Source organism: Hyperolius riggenbachi, chromosome 10, assembly GCF_040937935.1.
Source record: "Hyperolius riggenbachi isolate aHypRig1 chromosome 10, aHypRig1.pri, whole genome shotgun sequence".
Taxonomy (NCBI): Eukaryota; Metazoa; Chordata; class Amphibia; order Anura; family Hyperoliidae; genus Hyperolius; species Hyperolius riggenbachi.
In genome coordinates, this window is record NC_090655.1 from 25,735,991 (window position 1) to 25,757,676 (window position 21,686).

At 44.7% G+C, this 21,686-nt stretch overlaps 1 protein-coding gene across 1 annotated transcript in view; it reads right to left on the reverse strand.

Annotated features, from left to right (window-relative positions):
• Positions 1–603: 603 nt before the first annotated feature.
• Positions 604–21,686, reverse strand: part of ACADSB (acyl-CoA dehydrogenase short/branched chain) — an 87,654-nt gene continuing 66,571 nt past the window's right edge. Inside the window, exons 8-12 of the mRNA XM_068256834.1 lie at positions 20,334–20,426; positions 16,641–16,730; positions 13,441–13,578; positions 3,503–3,602; positions 604–3,030 (exon numbers count right to left, since the gene is read on the reverse strand). Of these exons, the coding sequence (XP_068112935.1) occupies positions 2,960–3,030; positions 3,503–3,602; positions 13,441–13,578; positions 16,641–16,730; positions 20,334–20,426 (492 nt within the window). The 3' untranslated portion in view covers positions 604–2,959. The remainder of the gene's footprint in view (positions 3,031–3,502; positions 3,603–13,440; positions 13,579–16,640; positions 16,731–20,333; positions 20,427–21,686) is intronic.

The following is a 21,686-nucleotide window of genomic DNA, read 5'->3' on the forward strand; positions in this document are numbered from 1 at the left end:
CACATAGGGACAGAGAAGAACACACTGTACACACACTGTACACACACTGTACACACACACTGTACACACACACACACACACACACACACACACACACACACACTGTACACACACACACACTGTACACACACACACACTGTACACACACACACACTGTACACACACTGTACACACACACTGTACACACACACACTGCTTTCTTGGCAGCTGAAAACAGAAATCATTTCCCAAAATGCAACAAGGATCACAGACCGGAAACTGTCATGACCATGGCCTGGACATCACACTGTGATACATACAGATCCCCTGTGATGATCTATTAGAGAAAAGGTAAATATTTCTCATGGGAAAGGGAGTATCAGCTACTGAATGGGATGAAGCTCAGTCCTTGGTTACAGTTAATCTTTCAAAAAGGATTGTAAGTGTGGAGAGAAGAGGTGTTTGAAAAGTAACTGCATTAACTGATATAAGTTAATGGATATTTTATTTATTGTATCATTGAATTCTTTTTTTTCTTTTTAAAACTTGCTTTATTTAGTAAAATAAAGTAAACACAGAACATGACACGTTGAGGGATCATCAAATGCTACTTTACATGTTCCATTCGTGGGCATAATCCCTTTAATAACAACAAACAGACACAGATATTTCATTATTTAACCCATTTCACCCCACCATAGTGGCTAGTCTTACTGATAAATCTCTCATGTTTGTGGTCAACTTCATTCAGTTGAAAATAAAGTTTTAAAAAAAAGCCTTGAAGCTTGGTTTGATTTATTTTTATCTATGTCTTCTAAAATTCCAACAATCTATAATATGCGGAGATTCATGGAATTCTTTAAAGGGAGCCTGCAAAGGTTTGAAGTATATTAATCCACTACTATATTCTAAAAGCCAGGTGTGTACTGAAAGAATTCCTTATGTTTCTTACCCTGTATCTTCCCAATCCAACCATCTGAAATCTGTGTTGAAATCTGATCATAGCATCATCAGATCTGCCGTCCTGCCCAACCTTTCTGCTGACTAACTCTTAACCCCTCCCTTTTGAGGAGTCATGCTGTCTGTGTGTGCAGAGACAAGACAGCTGCTCTCTGTGTTCAGAGCTATTTGAGCCTAAGAAGAGCAGATGTAATGAAATTTTACAACCGTGTAAAAACACTGAAGATGACATTAATTCATGGCCAAATTTACAAGCCATTTCAAAACCCAGAGGATACTAAAATATACAAATTGGATCAAACAGTTACAAAAATAAATATGACTTATATGAAAATACAGTAATTCAGGATACATTCAAGTTAAATATTCTTTCTAGAACTTTTATTTTAATTACCTGTAGTCCTCTGCTCTTCTTAAGTTTAATCCCTAGACGGCGCTGAACACACAGTGCAGTTGTCTTGTCTAAGCGCACACCAGAGCAGACAGCATGACTCATCAGAAGGAAGGGGTAAACAGAGAATTGGCAGAGAGGAGAGAAGGCAGTATGACTCATCAGAAGGAAGGGATGAGCAGGCACTTAGCAGATAGGGTCCATCAGAAGGGATGGATGAGCAGGGAGTTAGCAGAAAGGAGCAGACAGCATGACTCATCAGAAGGGAGGGTGTGAAAAGGAGTTGGCAGAAAGGAGAGCAGGCAGCATGACTCATCAGAAGGGAGGGGTGAGCAGGGAGATAGCAGAGAGGAGAGCAGACAGCATGACTCATCAGAAGGGAGAGTGTGAGGAGGAGTTGGCAGGAGAGGAGAGCAGGTAGCATGATTCATCAGAAGGGAGGGGTGAGGATAGAGTTAGAGATGGGAGCAGGCAGCATGACTCATCAGAAGCAAGAGGTGAAGAGGGAGTTATCAGAGAGGGGAGCAGACAGCATTAATCATCAGAAGGGAGAGGTTAAGAGGGAGTCAGCAGAGAGGAGAGCAGACAGCATGACTCATCAGAAGGGAGGGATGAGCAGGGAGTTAGCAGAGAGGGGAGCAGACAGCATGACTCATCAGAACAGAAGGGAGAGGCAAGAAGGGACTTAGAATGGAGGTTAGGTAGAGCTGCAGATCCAACCATGCTATGGTCAAATTTCAACACAGATGACAGGATTATGAAGAGGAAGAGGACATTCTACAGGGTAAGAAGCAGAAGTACTTTTAGTAAAGACATCTCTTTCTGAATATAGCAGTGGGTTCATATAAATGGATTCATGGCAGAGTCCCTTCAACTGCAGCAGTTACATTTCACATTCTGAGAGATTATTGAAGTTACTGAGTGATCCAGCGTTCCAACAGCCACCCAAAGATGAGCCCAGGCAGGTCTGAATGGACTTGTTTTCCACTCCAGTGCCCCCGTCACCCACATGCAAAGTGATGCATCCCACAGTACTGGCTGCTGATTTCCTGTGAAGGAATATGGCTCCACCTATCCCCAGTGGTGTCATCAGTTTATCAGCAAACAGCCTCGCGTGGATGACGTGTACAGCTGCAGATGCCCCCGAGAACCCCCCCGTATCCCACAACAACTGCTGGAGCGCTCAGCTCATCAAGTTCCACAAGAGATGGATTAAGGTATAATAGGGCCCTGAGCAAGGTAAAAGATTTGGGGCCCCCTTGTGGTCATTGTGGTAAGCAGCAATGGAGAGAGGTGAGAGAATGTGGCAGGTGGGCCCTTTGACACCCACTAGGCCCCAGCCACCTGCTTAGGTTGCCTGGTGGATGATCCTGCTCTGGGCTCCACCCATAACTGGAATGTCCATGCAGATTGGGCAGCAGTATAAAAAGAAGGCTGTAGTGTGTGCTCATGATTAGAATCACGTGATGCCGTATTTTCCTGATTATCATGTAACAGTTGCTTAGTCACGTGATCACTCAGTGACAGAACCCTGATGGTTCAGGCTTAGATCACGGCTTCTGGGCCATCGGACAAGAGAATGGAATCAGAGAGAACCTGAGGAAGGGTCCGGCGTTCTGCTGTGCGGCTTCAGTATTCCTGCTCTATGAACTTGGCGATGGTGGTGAGCTGGATGTTGGATGTTCCTTCATAGATTGTACCTAGAGACAAGGTCCGACATATCGGTTAATACGCACACATGCACGAGGAGGCAATACAATAATCATAATATTACACATATTGCATATGTCATCAGTGTAAAGAGGAACTGCAGTAATTATTTCACCTCTGCTCCAATATAATTCATGTGCAGTTAGTCCAGGAGATTGTTTTATCTCTGACTGCACGAGATAAGACTAATGTTAGGGAGCTTCTGTGTGCAAGCTTAACTGAAATAATGTTCACGTTTCATAAAAAAAAAAAAATGTTGATATGTACCAGCGCTGTACAAGTTTTTTTCATAATGTAATGTTAGAATAGCAGAAGGAGTAGGCCACACACAGTACTACACTACAAAAAAAAGTAATGCATTTACAGGCAAAAGAGGCAGGGCAGTGCTGCACTCACATCACTAGCGCCACCTAGTATTAACCTTCTACAACGATGAATGACTATATGGCTCATGCTTCTTACCAATCTTGGCATCTCTGTAATACTTTTCTATCGGATAGTCTTTGGTGAAGCCGACGCCTCCCATCCATTCCATGCACTTGCTGCTTGTCAGCGTCGCCACCTAAAGAGAACAACAGTTTGGTTTAGTCAGGACGAACGCAACACTGCAGCGTTACTGGAAGTGGCAGTCGTCGGGTCCCAGGAATCTCTCACTAACCTTCCCTTCAGGGGAACCAATAAATTCTCCAACATCACAGCCCCAATGAAAACCACTATCAAAGCATGGGAGAACAGCAGGTCTGGTCTGGGAAAACCGAACACCCTCTCCCCCTTCACACCACTATGGGGCAACTCTAAGTTAGCAAACTTCACCTCTATTCCTGACGTGCAATTATGGGCCTCCAAGGGTATCAAACAGGTAGTCCATTTGGCTCCAGCTGGAACGCTACTAACTTTTCCACAACTGAAAGCCAAATACCACCTGCCGAACAAAATGCTCTTTCGGTACCTTCAGGTCCGGCATGCATGGCAGACCCAGTTCCCAGGCTCCTGGACGTGGGAATCTGACCCAATAGAAAGCATCCTTCTGCGGGAACACCTGGACAGGCCCCTCTCAGAGGTATACGCCAGACTGGACCCACTATCCACCCCTAGACTTGATAAAGCCAGAACCAAGTGGGAGGCCGACGTGGGTCCCTTATCTGACACAGAATGGGGGGACTTCCTAAGCTGCATGGAAGGGGTCTCGATCTCTGCCGTGGATAAATTTCTGCATCTCAAACTAATTTACAGAACTTATCGTACCCCACTTCAGTTACATGCCATTTATGCAGATAGATCGGAGCTCTGTCCAAAATGCAAAAGGGAACCTGGTTCCTTCTTCCATATGACCTGGAACTGTGACGTGATTCACAACTACTGGACACAGGTGGCTACCTTGCTGACTGAGGTTCTGGGAGAGAGGGTTGTGGTAGACCCCAGGAGTCTACTTTTGGGTCTATATACTGATGCTACCCTTTCCACACATCATATCACTCTATTTAACATTCTGTGTATGTATGCCAGGAAAGAAGTTTTCCACAAATGGTTTTCTGACGACCCCCCCTCTAGGGCCCTATGGATTAAGAAAATCAACAAGGCAATGACATGGTACAAATTAACATATTTAAATAGAAACTGTCCCCAGAAATTTGACTTGATATGGCTACCCTGGTCAGAACACCTCACCTCTCACGATGTTCTCTCGGATGTCTAAGGCTTAAAGGAAAGTCACATCTTGTACTCTCTTTTCGTTCCTTACTATGCTGCTACTCAACTACTCTATGGCGATACTCCATTGGTGTCCCAGCAGAATTGTGTTCCTCTGATGTGTCATTAACGCTGATAGGCTGTACTAGCACTCTACTATTGCTGGACTGTCCAACCCAGTCCATAGGTTCTACTTTAACACTTAAGATATGATCCTTGCGATGCACACCTGGGGGGGGGGGGGGGGGGCGCGGAGTTGGGATAGGGCGGGATGGGTAATGTATGTTTTGTATGTAATTTGGAAAAATTCAATAAAATACGTCTGTTAAAAAAAAGAGAACAACAGTTCATCAGGCCATGGGATCCGTGCAGCCCAAGTGAACTCAAAATTGATCAACGAGGTGCGTAAGAAAAATGGCAGCCCCACTACTCATTTCACAGGCTTGTTGTTGGCTAGCTATGTTATACCTGTGATACAGACAGGGAAAAAAATGATAAAACCAGAGGGGATTAGGGCTGAAAAGCTGCAGTGATTTTGTATTAAGCCAATTCACCAGCGACAAGGTTCTGCCCTTCCAATTACTCCCTACTTATCCTACAGCTTTCAACATGCAAGCAGACAATTCATGCATCTTGACTTGATTTCCATAGTGTAGGGAGAATGTACTCCAATCCGATCCAATCGATGTGCCATCCCGCAGCACAGGGACATTCAAGGACACTCGAAACTGGGAGGTCAGCAGCATCTTCTTTATGCTCTTTTATTCAGAATGGAACTGTAAGGAACTAACCTTATGTCCAGGCCCACGGCGAGTCCGCGTCCTCTGGGAGCCGGCCTGAGCAGCCAGCTTCCGGCGACAGGCAAGAGCTGTGCACATGTGTCTGCGTGCATGGCTCAGAACAGCTAAAGATGTGGGCACATAGCTTTTCTCTCTCCTTAAAGTGAACCTCCGGACTAAAAATCTACTCAGCAGCACTGAAAAGGCTTGATGTTTCTTTAACAGTTTCACAGCATCAGAACTTTGTTTCTCTTATACAAGCCTCATTTTTAGCTGCACAGAAGAAAACTGCCCGGGCTTTTTTCCCCTGATGCTGTGCAATGGGATGGGATTTCTGATTTTGTTGTTCTCGTTCTGCTGTTTTGGTGCAAATTTTTTTTTTTTTTTACATTTTGAATTTGACATTTGAAGCCTAGTGCTCGCAGCTGGGAGGGGTGATCAGGACACAGGACAGTTGGAACTGTGTCTCCTGCTTCTCGTCACCTCCTTTCAACCAAAAAGATGGCTGCCGCCATGACAAAGATGGCAGCCCCCATGAATCACAAACATTTGCCTGTTATTTTAAAACAGGGTGGGTAAGAGATTATATTACCTATCTATTCTAATTAAAGTGGACCCAAATTAAAAATACAAGATTTCAGAAATAAAATCTATTTTCTAAATTATAATAATAAATAGCAGCCTTTTTTCAGCTGCATGATGACAAATATAAAATATTTTACATTTATTGGAGGAAACCCACCCTTCCTTTAAAATTGCCGGGATTTTTCCGGCAAACTTGTGGAGTAGATGGTGTCCGGCAATGGAGGAATTGCTAATGGCTGCCCCCAGTATAACCCTAGCTATGAAAAGAGAAGGGTGAAAAACATGCACTGAAATGCTCATAGGCTTGAAGGAGTGTTTATTTATCTTTGTATGTGTCAGAGTGGTGCAACTACATATTTTTAATTAAAAAATTAAAAAAATGTTTGGTTTGGGTCCGCTTTAACAGAACTAATGTAACTTGATGACAGTATGTTTGTTTAGACTGAAGTTCCCCTTTAAGGACTCAGATGGCACCATTAGTGGCCAAAAATGGGTACTGGAGACACAATGATTGTAATGCAATTCAGCAGCCAATTAGATGCTGGGATTTGTGGTTCCAGGATGCTCTTTGTCTATTTAAAGGGAATCAAGCACATTTTTTTTCCTGCAGTTTCTCCTGGTTTCTAATAGCTATATTAACTGACATGGCCTCCATCCCCTTATTTATCCAAGAGCAGGTGTGACGATAGCATCTGTGATTTCTCTAAACTCCTTGAAGAACAGTGTCCCCCCTCCTGCTGATGAAAGCTTTTATTTGCGCTCTACTAACGTGTGCAATAAATCAAATTAAATGGAAAACTTGCACTGGGGCCCACACTTTCTTAGCTACGCCACTGACTGCAGGTTTGTTTTTTTTTTTGTTTTTATTTTTGAGACGAATATCTTCCATTTCTATCATCCATTGTGCTTTCTTCTTGAATAAAGCTTGTGATGTAAACTGAAGAAGCATAATGTAAAATGCCTACGCGTACACACACACACTATACCACACACACACACACTATACCACACACACACACACTATACCACACACACACACACACTATACCACACACACACACACTATACCACACACACACACACTATACCACACACACACACACTATACCACACACACACACACTATACCACACACACACACACACACACACACACACACTATACCACACACACACACACACACACACACACACTATACCACACACACACACTATACCACACACACACACTATACCACACACACACACACTATACCACACACACACACACACTATACCACACACACACACACTATACCACACACACACACTATACCACACACACACACTATACCACACACACACACACACACACACACTATACCACACACACACACTATACCACACACACACACACACACTATACCACACACACACACTATACCACACACACACACACACTATACCACACACACACACACTATACCACACACACACACTATACCACACACACACACACACTATACCACACACACACACACACACACTATACCACACACACACACACACTATACCACACACACACACACTATACCACACACACACACTATACCACACACACACACTATACCACACACACACACACACACACACACACACACACTATACCACACACACACACACACACACACTATACCACACACACACACACTATACCACACACACACACTATACCACACACACACACACTGTACCACACACACACACTATACCACACACACACACACACTATACCACACACACACACACACACTATACCACACACACACACTATACCACACACACACACTATACCACACACACACACACTATACCACACACACACACACTATACCACACACACACACTATACCACACACACACACACACACACACTATACCACACACACACACACACTATACCACACACACACACACACTATACCACACACACACACACTATACCACACACACACACTATACCACACACACACACACACACTATACCACACACACACACTATACCACACACACACACTATACCACACACACACACACACACTATACCACACACACACACACTATACACACACACACTATACCCCACACACACACACACACTATACCACACACACACACACTATACCACACACACACACACACACACACACACACACTATACCACACACACACACTATACCACACACACACACACACTATACCACACACACACACTATACCACACACACTATACCACACACACACACACTATACACACACACACACACACACACACACTATACCACACACACACACTATACCACACACACACACACACTATACCACACACACACACACTATACCACACACACACACACTATACCACACACACACACTATACCACACACACACACACACACACACACACACACACACACACACACACACACACACTATACCACACACACACACACACACACACACACACACACACACTATACCACACACACACACACACACTATACCACACACACACACTATACCACACACACACACTATACCACACACACACACACACACACACACACACACACACACACACACACACACACACACACACACTATACCACACACACACACACACACACACACACACACACACTATACCACACACACACACACACACACACACACTATACCACACACACACACTATACCACACACACACACACACACACTATACCACACACACACACACACACTATACCACACACACACACACTATACCACACACACACACACACACACACACACACACACACACACACACACACACACACACACACACACACACACTATACCACACACACACACACACTATACCACACACACACACACACAATACCACACACACACACTATACCACACACACACACTATACCACACACACACACACTATACCACACACACACACACTATCACACACACACACACACACACTATACCACACACACACACACTATACCACACACACACACACTATACCACACACACACACACACACTATACCACACACACACACAGATGACTTTGCTCATTTGCCCTTTGACCAAGAAATGAGCAGTCTATAAGTATAAAGGTAGATGTATTGAAGCTTTGAGAGACACAATAACAACAACAAAAACTCAAAACCCCAATACCCTTAAGTCAGGGCATTATGGGCATTGGCATGAGTGAAATAAGTAAAATGGCTTTGTATTTGGTGGCAAAACACTTGTAGGCAGTCACAGAGGTCAGATGTTTCTGGCAGTTGGCCACCAGTTTTGCACACATCTCAAGAGGGATAATGGCCTCTTTGCAGATCCTCAAGTCACTAACGTTTCGAAAGATGATGTTTGGTAACTTGAACCTTCAGTTGGCCTTTCAGCTCCCTCCACAGATTTTCTATTGGATTTAGGTCTGGAGACTTGGCTAGGACACTCCAGGACCTTCATGTGCTTCTTCTTGAGGGACTTCTCTGTTGCCTTGGGGAAACAGGGAGGCGAGGGAGAGATCAGTGGTAGAGGGCCCAATCCATAAACTTGATGGGGAGCCCAGGGATGTCCAGTTACATCCTGCTTAACAGACTGCAGGAGTACTGTGGCATCAGTGGATCAGTCCCCCAGTGGTTCAGATCATTCCTGACTGACAGAACACAGAGAGTATCCCTAGGTCCTATAATGTCCAAACCTGCACCTTTACAATTCGGAGTGCCACAAGGATCAATCCTATCCCCTCTGCTGTTTGCAATCTACATGTTGCCACTCGGTACACTTATCCAACGACATGGCCTGACGTACCACTGCTACACCGATGACACACAGCTATACCTGTCCTTCAAACCTGGTGGAACAGACCCTACTCCAAAAATAAACTCTTGCTTAGCTGAGCTACAGGCATGGATGAATGATAACTGGTTGAAACTGAATGCTGACAAAACTGAGGTCCTGTTTGTCCAAAGCCAGCACTCGCCATCAAAACAGCTCTATCCTAAAGCAACACCAATCAGGATTGGGAATTCGGACATAAACAGCTCCAACCTTGTGCGCAGCCTTGGCGTACTAATCAATGGGGATTTAAGTTTCAGAAACCAAATTTCATCTGTAGTTAAATCTTCCTACTTTCATCTGAAGAACATTGCAAAGATTGAAAATCTGGTTCCCCCAGAGGATCTTCCAACCCTAGTTCACGCCTTCATCACATCACGGCTGGACTACTGCAATGCCCTTTATTCTGGCCTCCCCAAAAAGGACCTGCGTCGCCTGCAATTAGTGCAGAATGCTGCTGCCAGATTGCTAACAAACCAGCCTCGCCACTGTCACATTACACCGATCCTTCGCTCACTGCACTGGCTACCAGTAGAATGGAGAATACTCTTCAAGATTGGACTGCTGACATTCAAATCCCTGCACAATCTGGGCCCTGGATACATGAAGGACTTGCTGAAGCTGCACCACGCCTCTCACAACCTCAGATCAGCTAGTTCTATAAACTTGGTCACTCCCAGAGTGCACCTCAAAAAATCTGGAGATAGAGCCTTCTGTCATGCTGCCCCTACTCTTTGGAACTCCCTGCCACACCCAGTAAAGACAGCACCATCCCTGGAGCTATTCAAATCCAGACTGAAAAGCCACCTGTTTAGCCTGGCATTACCAGACTGATAAAATTCTTCCTCTGTACCACAATGGTCTGAGCCATGCTTATGCGCTTTGAGTCCTATGGGAGAAAAGCGCTCTACAAATGTTATTTATTATTGTTGTTGTTGATTGCAATAGTTATTATGTATAGAGCAGAGTTTCTCAAACATGTCCTCGTGATTCCCCAATGGTGCATGTTTTGCAGGCAGCCTCACCTATGCACAGTTGAGGTAATTAGTGTCTATGTTACATGGAATCCACCCAGCTGAGCCGCTAATTACCCCACCTGTGCAGAGGTGAGGCTGCCTGCAAAACATGCACTGTTGGGGAGTCAAGAGGACCGGTTTGAGAAACACTGGTATAGAGAATCTGAAAACATGCCTGAAGAAGGGGACTAGCTCTGCAAACTACACAACACAACTGTGTTTTGTTTTTTTCAGTTAGGCATTAGAAGGTATCTCTTTACATCTTGTTTTTCCTACATAATTCTCTAGGTAACGTGGTGCACAGATGATGTATCTTGTCATTGTTAAACATGTAAATAGATGTATTTCCTATATGTATCATCTAATTGCAAAGCGTCACAATGATGCTACAATTTAAAAGAATAATAATAATTATAACAGGAGGCTGTGGCAATGAGATGATGCTACACAGCGCTGATCTATAGGTTGTTTTAGAAGGGTACTTTTGGTGACACCTAGTGGAAAAGCAGCGAACAGCGCCTTTGTTGTAAGGCTGAATTCCTTGCTCTCACATCAGTGAATGAGGTTTTGGTTCCTCATGGTTGGTAAGGGAGTTGAGAAAAAGTTACAAACAAGAAACAAAGTAATGATTCTCACAGTGCAAGCAGCCAATACAATTATGATGTGGATTAGAAATACAGATGAGAAATTACTGTCGTGATCTGATCGGCTATAAAGATCCAAAAGGTGCCTCTGTGTATTCCAGTATTATGTATTTATATAGCAGTGACATCTTCTGCAGCACTTTACAGAGTACATAGTCATGTCACTGACTGTCCTCAGAGGAGCTTACACTCTAATCTCTACCATAGTCGTAGTATAATGTCCTACCATATTATTATGTATTTATATAGCAGTGACATCTTCTGCAGCACTTTACAGAGTACATAGTCATGTCACTGGCTGTCTTCAGAGGAGCTCCCAATCTAATCCTACCATAGTCATAAGGTGGCAATACATTTATTGATTTGCAGCAGATTCGACCATCAGATAGATTTCTGTCAGATGCCTCTCAAGTCGAATCTGACATGAATCTATAAGATGTGTGCCACACACTAGGAACAGATTTCCAATAGATTTCAGAATGAAATCTATTGTAAATCGATCTAAATGCATTATTGCACCATTAGATCTAATGCAACCCTATGGGCCATCGATCTGCCACCAGCAGCAGATTGACCTAGATTATCCATCCTGTCAGATAGATCAAATCCATGGAAATCGATCGAAATCGGACACAAATCGATCAATAGATTTGATAGAATCAATTTCCGATCGATTCCATAGAATCGATCGATCGCAGAAATCGACCAGTGTATGGGCCCCTATAGTTTAATGTCCTACTATATTATTATTATGTATTTATATATCACTGGCTACTTCTGCAGCACATTAAGGGGCCCATACACTGGTCGATTTCAGCCATCAAACGATCAATTGATTCTATGGAGTCGATCAGCAATCAATTCTATTAATCGATCGATTTGCAGCTGATTCCGATGGATTTGATATATCTGACAGGATGGAAAATCTAGGTTGATCTGCTACTGGCAGCAGATCGATGGCCCATAGGGTTGCATTGGATCTAATGGTCCAATAATGCATTTAGATCGATTTCAAATAGATTTCCTTCTGAAATCTATTGAAAATCTGTTTTTTAGTGTGTGGCACACATCAGATAGATTTGACAGGAATTTGCCAGAAATCTATCTGATGGTCGAATCTGCTGCAAATCTATAAGTGTATGGCCACCTTTAGAGTACATAGTCCTCAGAGGAGCTCACAATTTAATCCCTACCATAGTCATAGTCTAATGTCCTACCTTATTATTATTATGTATTATATAGCACTGACAACTTCTGCAGCACTTTACAGAGTACACAGTCATGTCACTGACTGTCCTTGAGATGTGGGAGGTGTGTGGTGTGCCAGGTAGAAAACGCACACAAACACTGCTAGGACACAGGTGACTGGCTGCATTGACCAATCTACATAACAGACATGAATGCTGTCAGAGAGAGCTGTAATGTTTCTGTTACAAGCTGTCATCGCTCAGCTGATCTGCTGCTGCTGTACCGCTCATTGCTAGGCAAGAGATTACAGAATTTTATGGCAACAATCTACAGACTTCACAGCTGTGCCAAATCGATGAATTGAGTGATCATATTGTCCATGTGTGGCCACCGTCATACCAGTTGTACAGCAGTAGCACTTGCTGTGAACATGCTTCTGGTTCAGAACTTTGCTTCGTGACAGATTCAAATTACTCATGGCGGAAATCTCTGCATGCATTGTAACATCAATTTATTTTTTGATAACAGCCTCACAGCAATCCCACAACCACCGTTTCACAAACGTTTCCACAACCCCGCTATGTTCTGATATAACCCAGCAACAGAGCAGCATTACCTCAGAGGTGAAGTATTTGGCGAAACAGGCCTCTTTCTTAAAGGGTCTCCCCGCTTCCCGCAGTCTGGCGGCGTTGTAGGTGAGCAGTCGGGCTGCCTCCAGCTGGGTGGCTACGTGTGAGATCTGATGCTGCATACCCTGCATAGTCCAGGAGAATGTGGTTACTGTGGTTACTGAGAATAAGATTGGCATTACAGGTTCATAAAGTCATCTACAAGTGAGAAAAACTGAATAAGAGTGTGGGGAAAAAAAAACACAACACCAAGCTCACAACACAACAACAAACTATGGAAAGATGCATTCCATTTTGAAGCTCTCTTTCTCCTCTTTCCCATGATATATAAACCGCCGCCCTACGCCTTTTAGTTTTCGCTATTTTCAGTAGTGGTGCCTGGGAGACATCTCGAGCTCACTCCAACCTGAATTATCGCACATTCTTTCTGTTTTAAGAAAGCAAACCTTTGTTTTTCTTAGCATCTTAGTAAGGGGGCTTTTAGGACCATTGTAGCCCCTTACACACCCCAATGAGTTCTGGTTCACCATGAGCTTGCTGGGTAATCTCTAGCTCTCGGTGTTTCAAGTCCTCCCCATAGAGCCAAATTAATCCATGCTATGCACTGATGAGGATCAATCAATCCGAAACAGTCTGTATGCATGTTGGATTATTATGGCTCTGTATAATTAACAAGCTGACACATTATTGCATTCCAGCGGTTCTGGAGGTGTGTTTAACTTCTAATGCTTCATACACACTTGCGATAAAAGTCTTTGGGAAATGAAAGATCACAGACCAATTTTACCACCCTTCATGTAGTATGAGAGCCATACTCTACACAGTCTATTCTATGGAGCTGAACTCCCCATCAGATAGAAATCTTTGCAAGATGCTGCACACACAGATGCTGTACAGACACAAGAGATCTGTAGCTGCAAAAGATCTGTTCCTGCAAAAGATTCGTTCCTGCAAAATGCATTCATAGTCTATGAGATCTGCAGATCCTCATACACACCTTGTTTAACAGACTTCATCTGCATATCTGGCAATCATCTGCAGATCTGAAGATCCATTATTATTATTATTATTTATTGTATTTATAAAGCGCCAACATCTTACGCAGCGCTGCACAATAGATAAATGGGTTAACATACAGGTAGAACATACGGAAACTCACAACAAAACAAGATCATGCAAATGATTTGATAACAATACAGTGTCATAGGTCAAAATAGAGACTGTTCGAGTCTACAAGAGGGGTGGTTGCGAGTAAGATTGCATAATCAAGCTGGGTACATTAGGGAGGAGGGCCCTGCCGGAGGCTTACAATCTAAAGGGTGGGGTGGAGACAATAGGTGCGTCTTTTGAGAGGGGGTCTAACAGAACATATTATGGTGCTGGTGTAGGGGGGTATGCGAGCGTGAAGAGGTGAGTCTTGAGAGCTTGTTTGAAGGAATTAAAGGTGGGGGCGAGTCTGACGGCTGGTGGGAGAGAGTTCCAGAGAGTAGGGGCGGCCCTGGTGAAGTCCTGCAATCGTGCGTGTGACTGAGTTATGCGTGGTGCGACTAGGCGCAGGTCATTGGAGGATCGGAGGGGGCGGGCTGGTATGTGCCTGTGGACCAGATCAGAGATGTAGGTCGGGCAGGTCTTGTGCACTGATTTGTAGGCCAAGCACAGGATTTTGAAATTGATCCTAAAGCTGATGGGGAGCCAGTGTAGTGCTTTACAGAGCGGAGTTGTAGAGGCGCTGCGGTGAGAAGAATGTATCAGTCTGGCTGCCGCATTCATTACCAATTTAAGTGGGTCAGTATGGTTAGAGGGGAGGCCAGATAAAAGAGAATTGCAGTAGTCTAGGCGGGAGATGACAAGGGCGTGGATAAGGAGTTTAGTGGTGTCAGGGGACAGGTAGGAGCGGATCTTGGAGATGTTGCGGAGGTGGAAGTTGCAGGATCTGGCAATACCTTGGATGTGGGCGGTAAAGGAAAGTTCAGAGTCCAGAGTAACGCCTAGACATCCATCCTGGTGGATCTGATCTGCAGATGATTGTCTGTTAAACCAAGTGTGTATGAGGATCTTCAGATCTCATAGACTATGAATGCATTTTGCAGGAATGGATCTTTTGCAGGAACAGATCTTTTGCAGATAATGATCTTTTGAGTGTGTACGGGCATCTTTGTGTGCAGCATCTTGCAAAGATTTTATCTGATGGGGAGTGCAGCTCCATAGAATAGACTGTGTAGGTGTGGCTCTCATACTACATGGAAGGGGGTAAAATTGGTCTGTGATCTTTCATTTTCCAAAGACTTTTATCTTAAGTGTGTATGAAGCATAAAGCAGGCCATACACTGGCTCGATTCACGGCCGTTTCGACAGCAGATCCGATCCTGGGATCGGATCTGCTGCCAATCGCTTGCGCTAAACGCACCCGCCGATCCGATTCCCTCCCGAAATCGGATCGGTCCGTCGATCGCGCCGTGCGGGAAATTACCCTCGATCGCCCGCCGGTAGGAGCGCGTCGCTTGCGGCGTACGATTCGGGCCCGATCCGAGCATGTATACATTACCTGAAGCTGGCTCCGGGGTCCTCTTCTCCTCGCTGCACCGCATTTCCGCATGTCCCAGTGTACGCTTAAACTTCCTGTGTCACTCCGGTGACCAGGAAGTTGAAATAGAGGGCGCTCTATTTGAACTTCCTGGTCACGGAGTAACACAGGAAGCGCCGGGATGGAGCAAGAACAGCGGTGCGGTGCAGTGCAGAGAAGACGCCCGGGAGCCAGCCTCAGGTAATGTATACGGGGGGGGGGGACAGGCGGCAGGAGCAGCTGAACAGATTGTGATCGGTTTCAGGCTGAAATCGATTCACAATCTGTTTGCAGTAATGGCAGCCATACGATCCCTATCTGATCAGATTCGATCAGATAGGGATCTGTCAGCTGGTCGATCTAATGGCACATCGACCAGTGTATGGCCACCTTAAGGGTACAATGGTTAATTTGCATATATTCAGCAGTGATGCTCTGGGAGACATCTCAAGCTCACTCCAACCTGAATTATCGCAAATTCTTTCTGTTTCAAAAAAGCAAACTTTTGTTTATCTACTTATATATGTGGTGTTTTTTTCTGAGACAGTATGGCCGACAGCTCCTCTTTAAACTGGCCGAGACCTCGACCCCCACAGTACTGTACATAAAGCAGTAACATCTTACCTGAAAGTCAAATATCCTCTTCCCAAATTGCACCCTCTGCTTAGTGTAGGGAATGGTGTTATCGAAACAGCCCTGGGCCAACCCCAGCATCTGCAACACACAACGGGGCGCATTGGTGAACTCTAAGCAAGACATTTAGGAAAAAGGTAAAAAGTGGGAGGAAACTCAAATATCATTTATGTCCAAATAAATAATGCAGCATAAAACCAATAGCTAAAAACATATGACTGGTTTCCAAGATGCTGCAAGGGTTAATAATGAAACTTTTCACTTCACTTAGAAGCCTGGAGGCCAGGGGGTACTCAGGACACCTAACAAGGGGAACATCTACGTGGTGTATGTTATTATACGAGAGAATTCATTCTTGTAACGAAGACCCTGGCTTTTAGCTTAGCTGTAGGGAGAACGTTCGTTCCTGCTTGACTGATCTGCATGAATTAATTTGCATGAGAATTTGCATGCAAGCGTGCAGAGGTGTTACTAATTTTGCTGGTTTGCCAGCCCCCCCCCCCCCCCCCCCGGCGCCTCCCTAATACATATTCAAATGTCCTAGCTCAAGGTGAGGAGCATGGAGCCTGTATTCTTATTGGTACTCAGGTTGAGCCTGGAGGTACTTGAACTAGCAGACATTTTGAAATAAAAGAAAAAATCATGCTTCAGCACCCACATTCCATCCCTTCAGGACAGTGTGTGGAATATGCAGTCTATAAACATATCCATGCAGTCTATAAACAAGGCCATGCTGTGCACAGATGAAGACCAAAACAGCTTGAAACAGTCGTCTGTAAGGGCCGGTTTACATTTGCTTAAAGTGAACCTCCAGACTAAAAATTTACTCAGCAGAACTGAAAAGTCTTGGTGTTTCTTTAATCGTTTCACAGCAACAGAACTTTGTTTTTCTTACCAAAGCATCATTTTTAGCTGTACCGAAGCTAAACTCCGCCCCATCAAAGAAAACTGCCCAGGCATTTTTCCTCTGATGGTGTGCAAAGCATGATGGGATTTCTGATGTTCTTGTTGCTTAGCAACTGGGAGGGGTGATCAGGACACATGACCGTTGGAACTGTGTCTCATGCTCCCTGTCACCTCCTTTCAACCAAAAATGGCTGCCCTCATGAAATTATAAACATTTGCCTGTTTTTTTAAAACAAGGTGGATAAGAGATTACATTTCCTATCTATTTTAATTAACATACCTCAGTATGTTTGTTTAGGCTGAAGTACCCCTTTAAAAAAAAAAAAAAAAAAAACGTACCCGTTCCAAATGTTTTTTTTAAGCTATGCTTAAATGCAAATTAAATCTTATTTTTAACCACCTGGGCATGCGGTAACGCCACGGTGGATTGCTCAGGCCCTGGTGGGCCGATTTGCATAATTGTTTTTTTAATACACGCAGCTAGCACTTTGCTGAGTGTCTTACCCGATCGCTGCTGCTCACCGCCGATCCGCCGCGAAAGAGGGCCCCCCGCAGACCCCTTGTGCAGCCTGGCCAATCACCGCCAGGCTGCGCTATGGGGTGGATCGGGACTCCCTGTGATGTCATGACGTCGATGACGTCATTCCGTTCGTCGCCATGGCGAAGGGGGAAGCCCTGCAGGAAATCCCGTTCAGAACGGGATTTCCTGATAGATATTCATGCCGGAGGCGATCGGAAGGGTGGAGGGAGAGAGCAGGGAGGGAGGAATCATGTTGCTAGCCTATCGCTAAAAAAATAAAAAGGTCAAAAAAACCCTCCCGCAGCCGTGCGCCGCACGGAATCAAAATGTCAGGGAGGTTAAAATAGGATCCACCTCTACTTGTAAAAAAACACGGATCCAGTTGCTGCAGAACGCAGAGTCCCAATTTGGCACATTTTTCTGGACTAGATGGGAAAATGTGTCTAATGAAAGCCTGTGAGTACCCACACTGTCCGTTCTCACTAGGCTGGTCGCCGCATGCGCATCACCCGCTTCGATTGCCGCCGTGACAGAATACTCATGTGTCCTGCTGCCACCGCTCGGTCCCTCCTACACCGCCTAGTGGCCGGTATTAGCATGGGGATCTCCACTAGGCTGCAAAAGATCAATGGGAATCATAAGCAACAGGGAGAATTCTCATTGGTTCATGTTGGACCAATGAATATTCTCCCTGTTGCTAGGGAGAATTGGCCTGCTGCAGCCTATGGAGAGCCCCATGCTTCTGTTGTCCTCCGAGCGGAATAAATGGACCGAACGGAGGCGGGACAGGTGAGCAGCGATGCGTACAGGCGGATGTGATTGATGCAGGAGCAGATGTGCGGAGGTGGAACAGACGGGTAAAACCATTACATGTGGATGCAAAGGGACGGAATGCAATCGCCTCGCGGATGCGCTTACCGTTTCCGTTCCGCATCTGCTCAAGTGTGAACTGGCCATAAGTGGGAATATTCGGCTCTCTAAAATGCTACGTGAGCCATCAGTATTCTGGATGAACATCCCATTATGAGGGACATAAAAGGACGGATTTCTGTAAACCACTCACTATAGGTTTTGTGGTTCACTCATCAAAAGGTGAAAGACAAAAAGGAAAAAAAATGTATACATACCTGGGGCTTCCTCCAGCCCTCTTCAGTCTGTTCGCTCCCTCGCCGCCCTCCTGGATCTTCCACTAGCTGGCCCATTCATTCCACGAGTTTGTGCATGCGCAGTCTGGCCGTGCGAGCGCTGCATCGCATTACACAGCACTACTGCGCATGCACGGCTTGCTCCCAGCCACAGGAGGAGTGTGTGTGGCCGGACTGCGTATGCTCCGACTGGAGGATTGAGGCCCTGTTTACACTAAATCAGTTGCTCTCAGTTATAACTGAAAGGACAACTGATTTTCAAAGTAATGCCCATGTTTTCCCATGGCACAGTTCACACTTAACGCGTTTTAACTGAAATCTTTTTCACAATGCTCTGCTATGGAGAAGAAAAAAACCCATGTACCAACTGATTAAGGCCCCATTCACACTTGCGGTTCGAGTCAGCAAGTGTCCGGGGTCCAGGTCCGGGGGCCGCAAAGAGACCGTACGGGTCTCTGTGGTGGCCACAAGTTGCCACCAGTTGCGGATCCGGAATGTATCAGTTCCGGCTACAATAAAGTAGCCGGAACTAGATACATTGCAGTGCCAGAAAGGCACCACAAGCATGGGGGATACCGGCGTGTAGTCTGGGCCCCCCAAGTGGCATAGGACCGGTGCTGGAAGCATCTGGTCCTATTGCCAGTGTGATGAGAAACATCCGTTTCTCATTGCACAGCATGGCTGCATGTTCTGGTCAGGATCCGGCCCGGGTGCGTGGGCCCGGTGATCTGGACCGAAAAATAGCGCATGTTGGAAAACTGTCCGGAGTCCGGATCCGATCCGGCTCCGTACTGTACGGAAAGTATGCATGTGAACGTCCGCATAGACTTTGCATTGCTATGCGGAATGTACGTTCCGTTTGTAAAGTATATGGTCCGGATCCGATCAGGCGGATCCGGACAGCGAACGCTAATGTGAACCAGGCCTAAGTGTAAACAGGGCCTTAACGGGCCACCTTTCGGAGGATCGATGTGTATATATATTAAGGCAGGGGATCGGAACAGAAGATCTGTTTATCATAAAACCAAGTTTCCATGACAATGCACTTTGGATATCAGCGCATGTGACATCTGATGACAATGACATTCAGGCATCAAGCCCCAGTTCTACTACCTGAGCAGCAATTCCAATGCGACCTTCATTCAGCATTCCTATGGCATATTTGTATCCTTGTCCAAACTCGCCGAGCAAATTGGACTCTGGAACCTGTGCAAAGAAATATGGCAAAGAATCAGCTGCACACAGTAACTGTCCAAAAAACTGCACTATCAAAAGCCACAATAAACTGGATGTTCCATGCCTAAAAAAAGGAGGTGAGTGTAATATGGGGCCTGCCATATTTATTTCCTTTTAAACAATGCAGATTGTTTAGCTGTCCTGCAGAATGAAACCCAGCATTTCTACTTTGCTCTAATAGATTATTTACAGCATATTATATACAACCAGCATTGTTTTTTTTTTTTTTACTAGAATTGCATTCAAAGGGTTAACACAGGCTTTAGAAGCTTCCCTTCCAGCAGAGCTGGCTGCTTCCCAACTTTACATAATGTTATCTTGTGTTTAATTGCATCAAGTGAGAAATGTAAACAAAGCCTTCTCTCACACTGCTGGTCCCCTGAACAAAGTCAGACAAGCATAAATGCTTTCTGATGCTTTCTGATTAAGTTAGAGGATGAATAAAGCAGTTATAAATAAAATGCAAAGTCAGCTCTCAGAGTAAAATAAGTGTACTTTAGGAACATATAATTTCTAAATGAATAATACTTATGCACAAAAGCAAATATGATAACCGTATGGCAGATAAAAAGTGGGAAAACATGTTTTTATTGAATATTATGTCAGGGTTTTATCCCGCTTTAAAGAACCTCGTTGCATTGTGGGAAATAACAGTTTCTTTCCAAATGCCAAGCAAGCAGTATCTCTAGTTGTGCATAGAACTCTCAGTAACGAATATTCCGCACAGATCACCTGGCAGAACTAAATATGTTACCACCAGTGATAAATGTCAGAATGTAAATCAGAGAGAGGAAAGATTTTTACAACGGGCAAACCAGGGCTGTGGATTCGGTGCAAAAATCCACCGACTCCGACTCCTCAGTTTAGGATTCCACCATCTCCGACTCCTCGACTTCTCTAATTTGCATATTACAATCTTGTTGATTGAAAGTATGTAACATGAAATTCATCTCTTAACTGCCAACGCTTAGGAATTTTAAAAGACAACTGAAGTGAGAGGGATATGGAGACTGACATATTTATTCCCTTTAGTCATAGACTAAAACTAGTCCATGGTAAGAGTACTTGTAAAAAGGTACAGACAGGAATAAAGAACATCTATCAGGCCCTAGGCAATGTAAGTGTGGGTACATGTAAGAGTGATGTGCAGGTACTCTGCAGGGGAATGAGGGGATTCTTCCTCTATTACACATTCTTCATGCACAATCTGAACATGGATCAGGCCCTAGG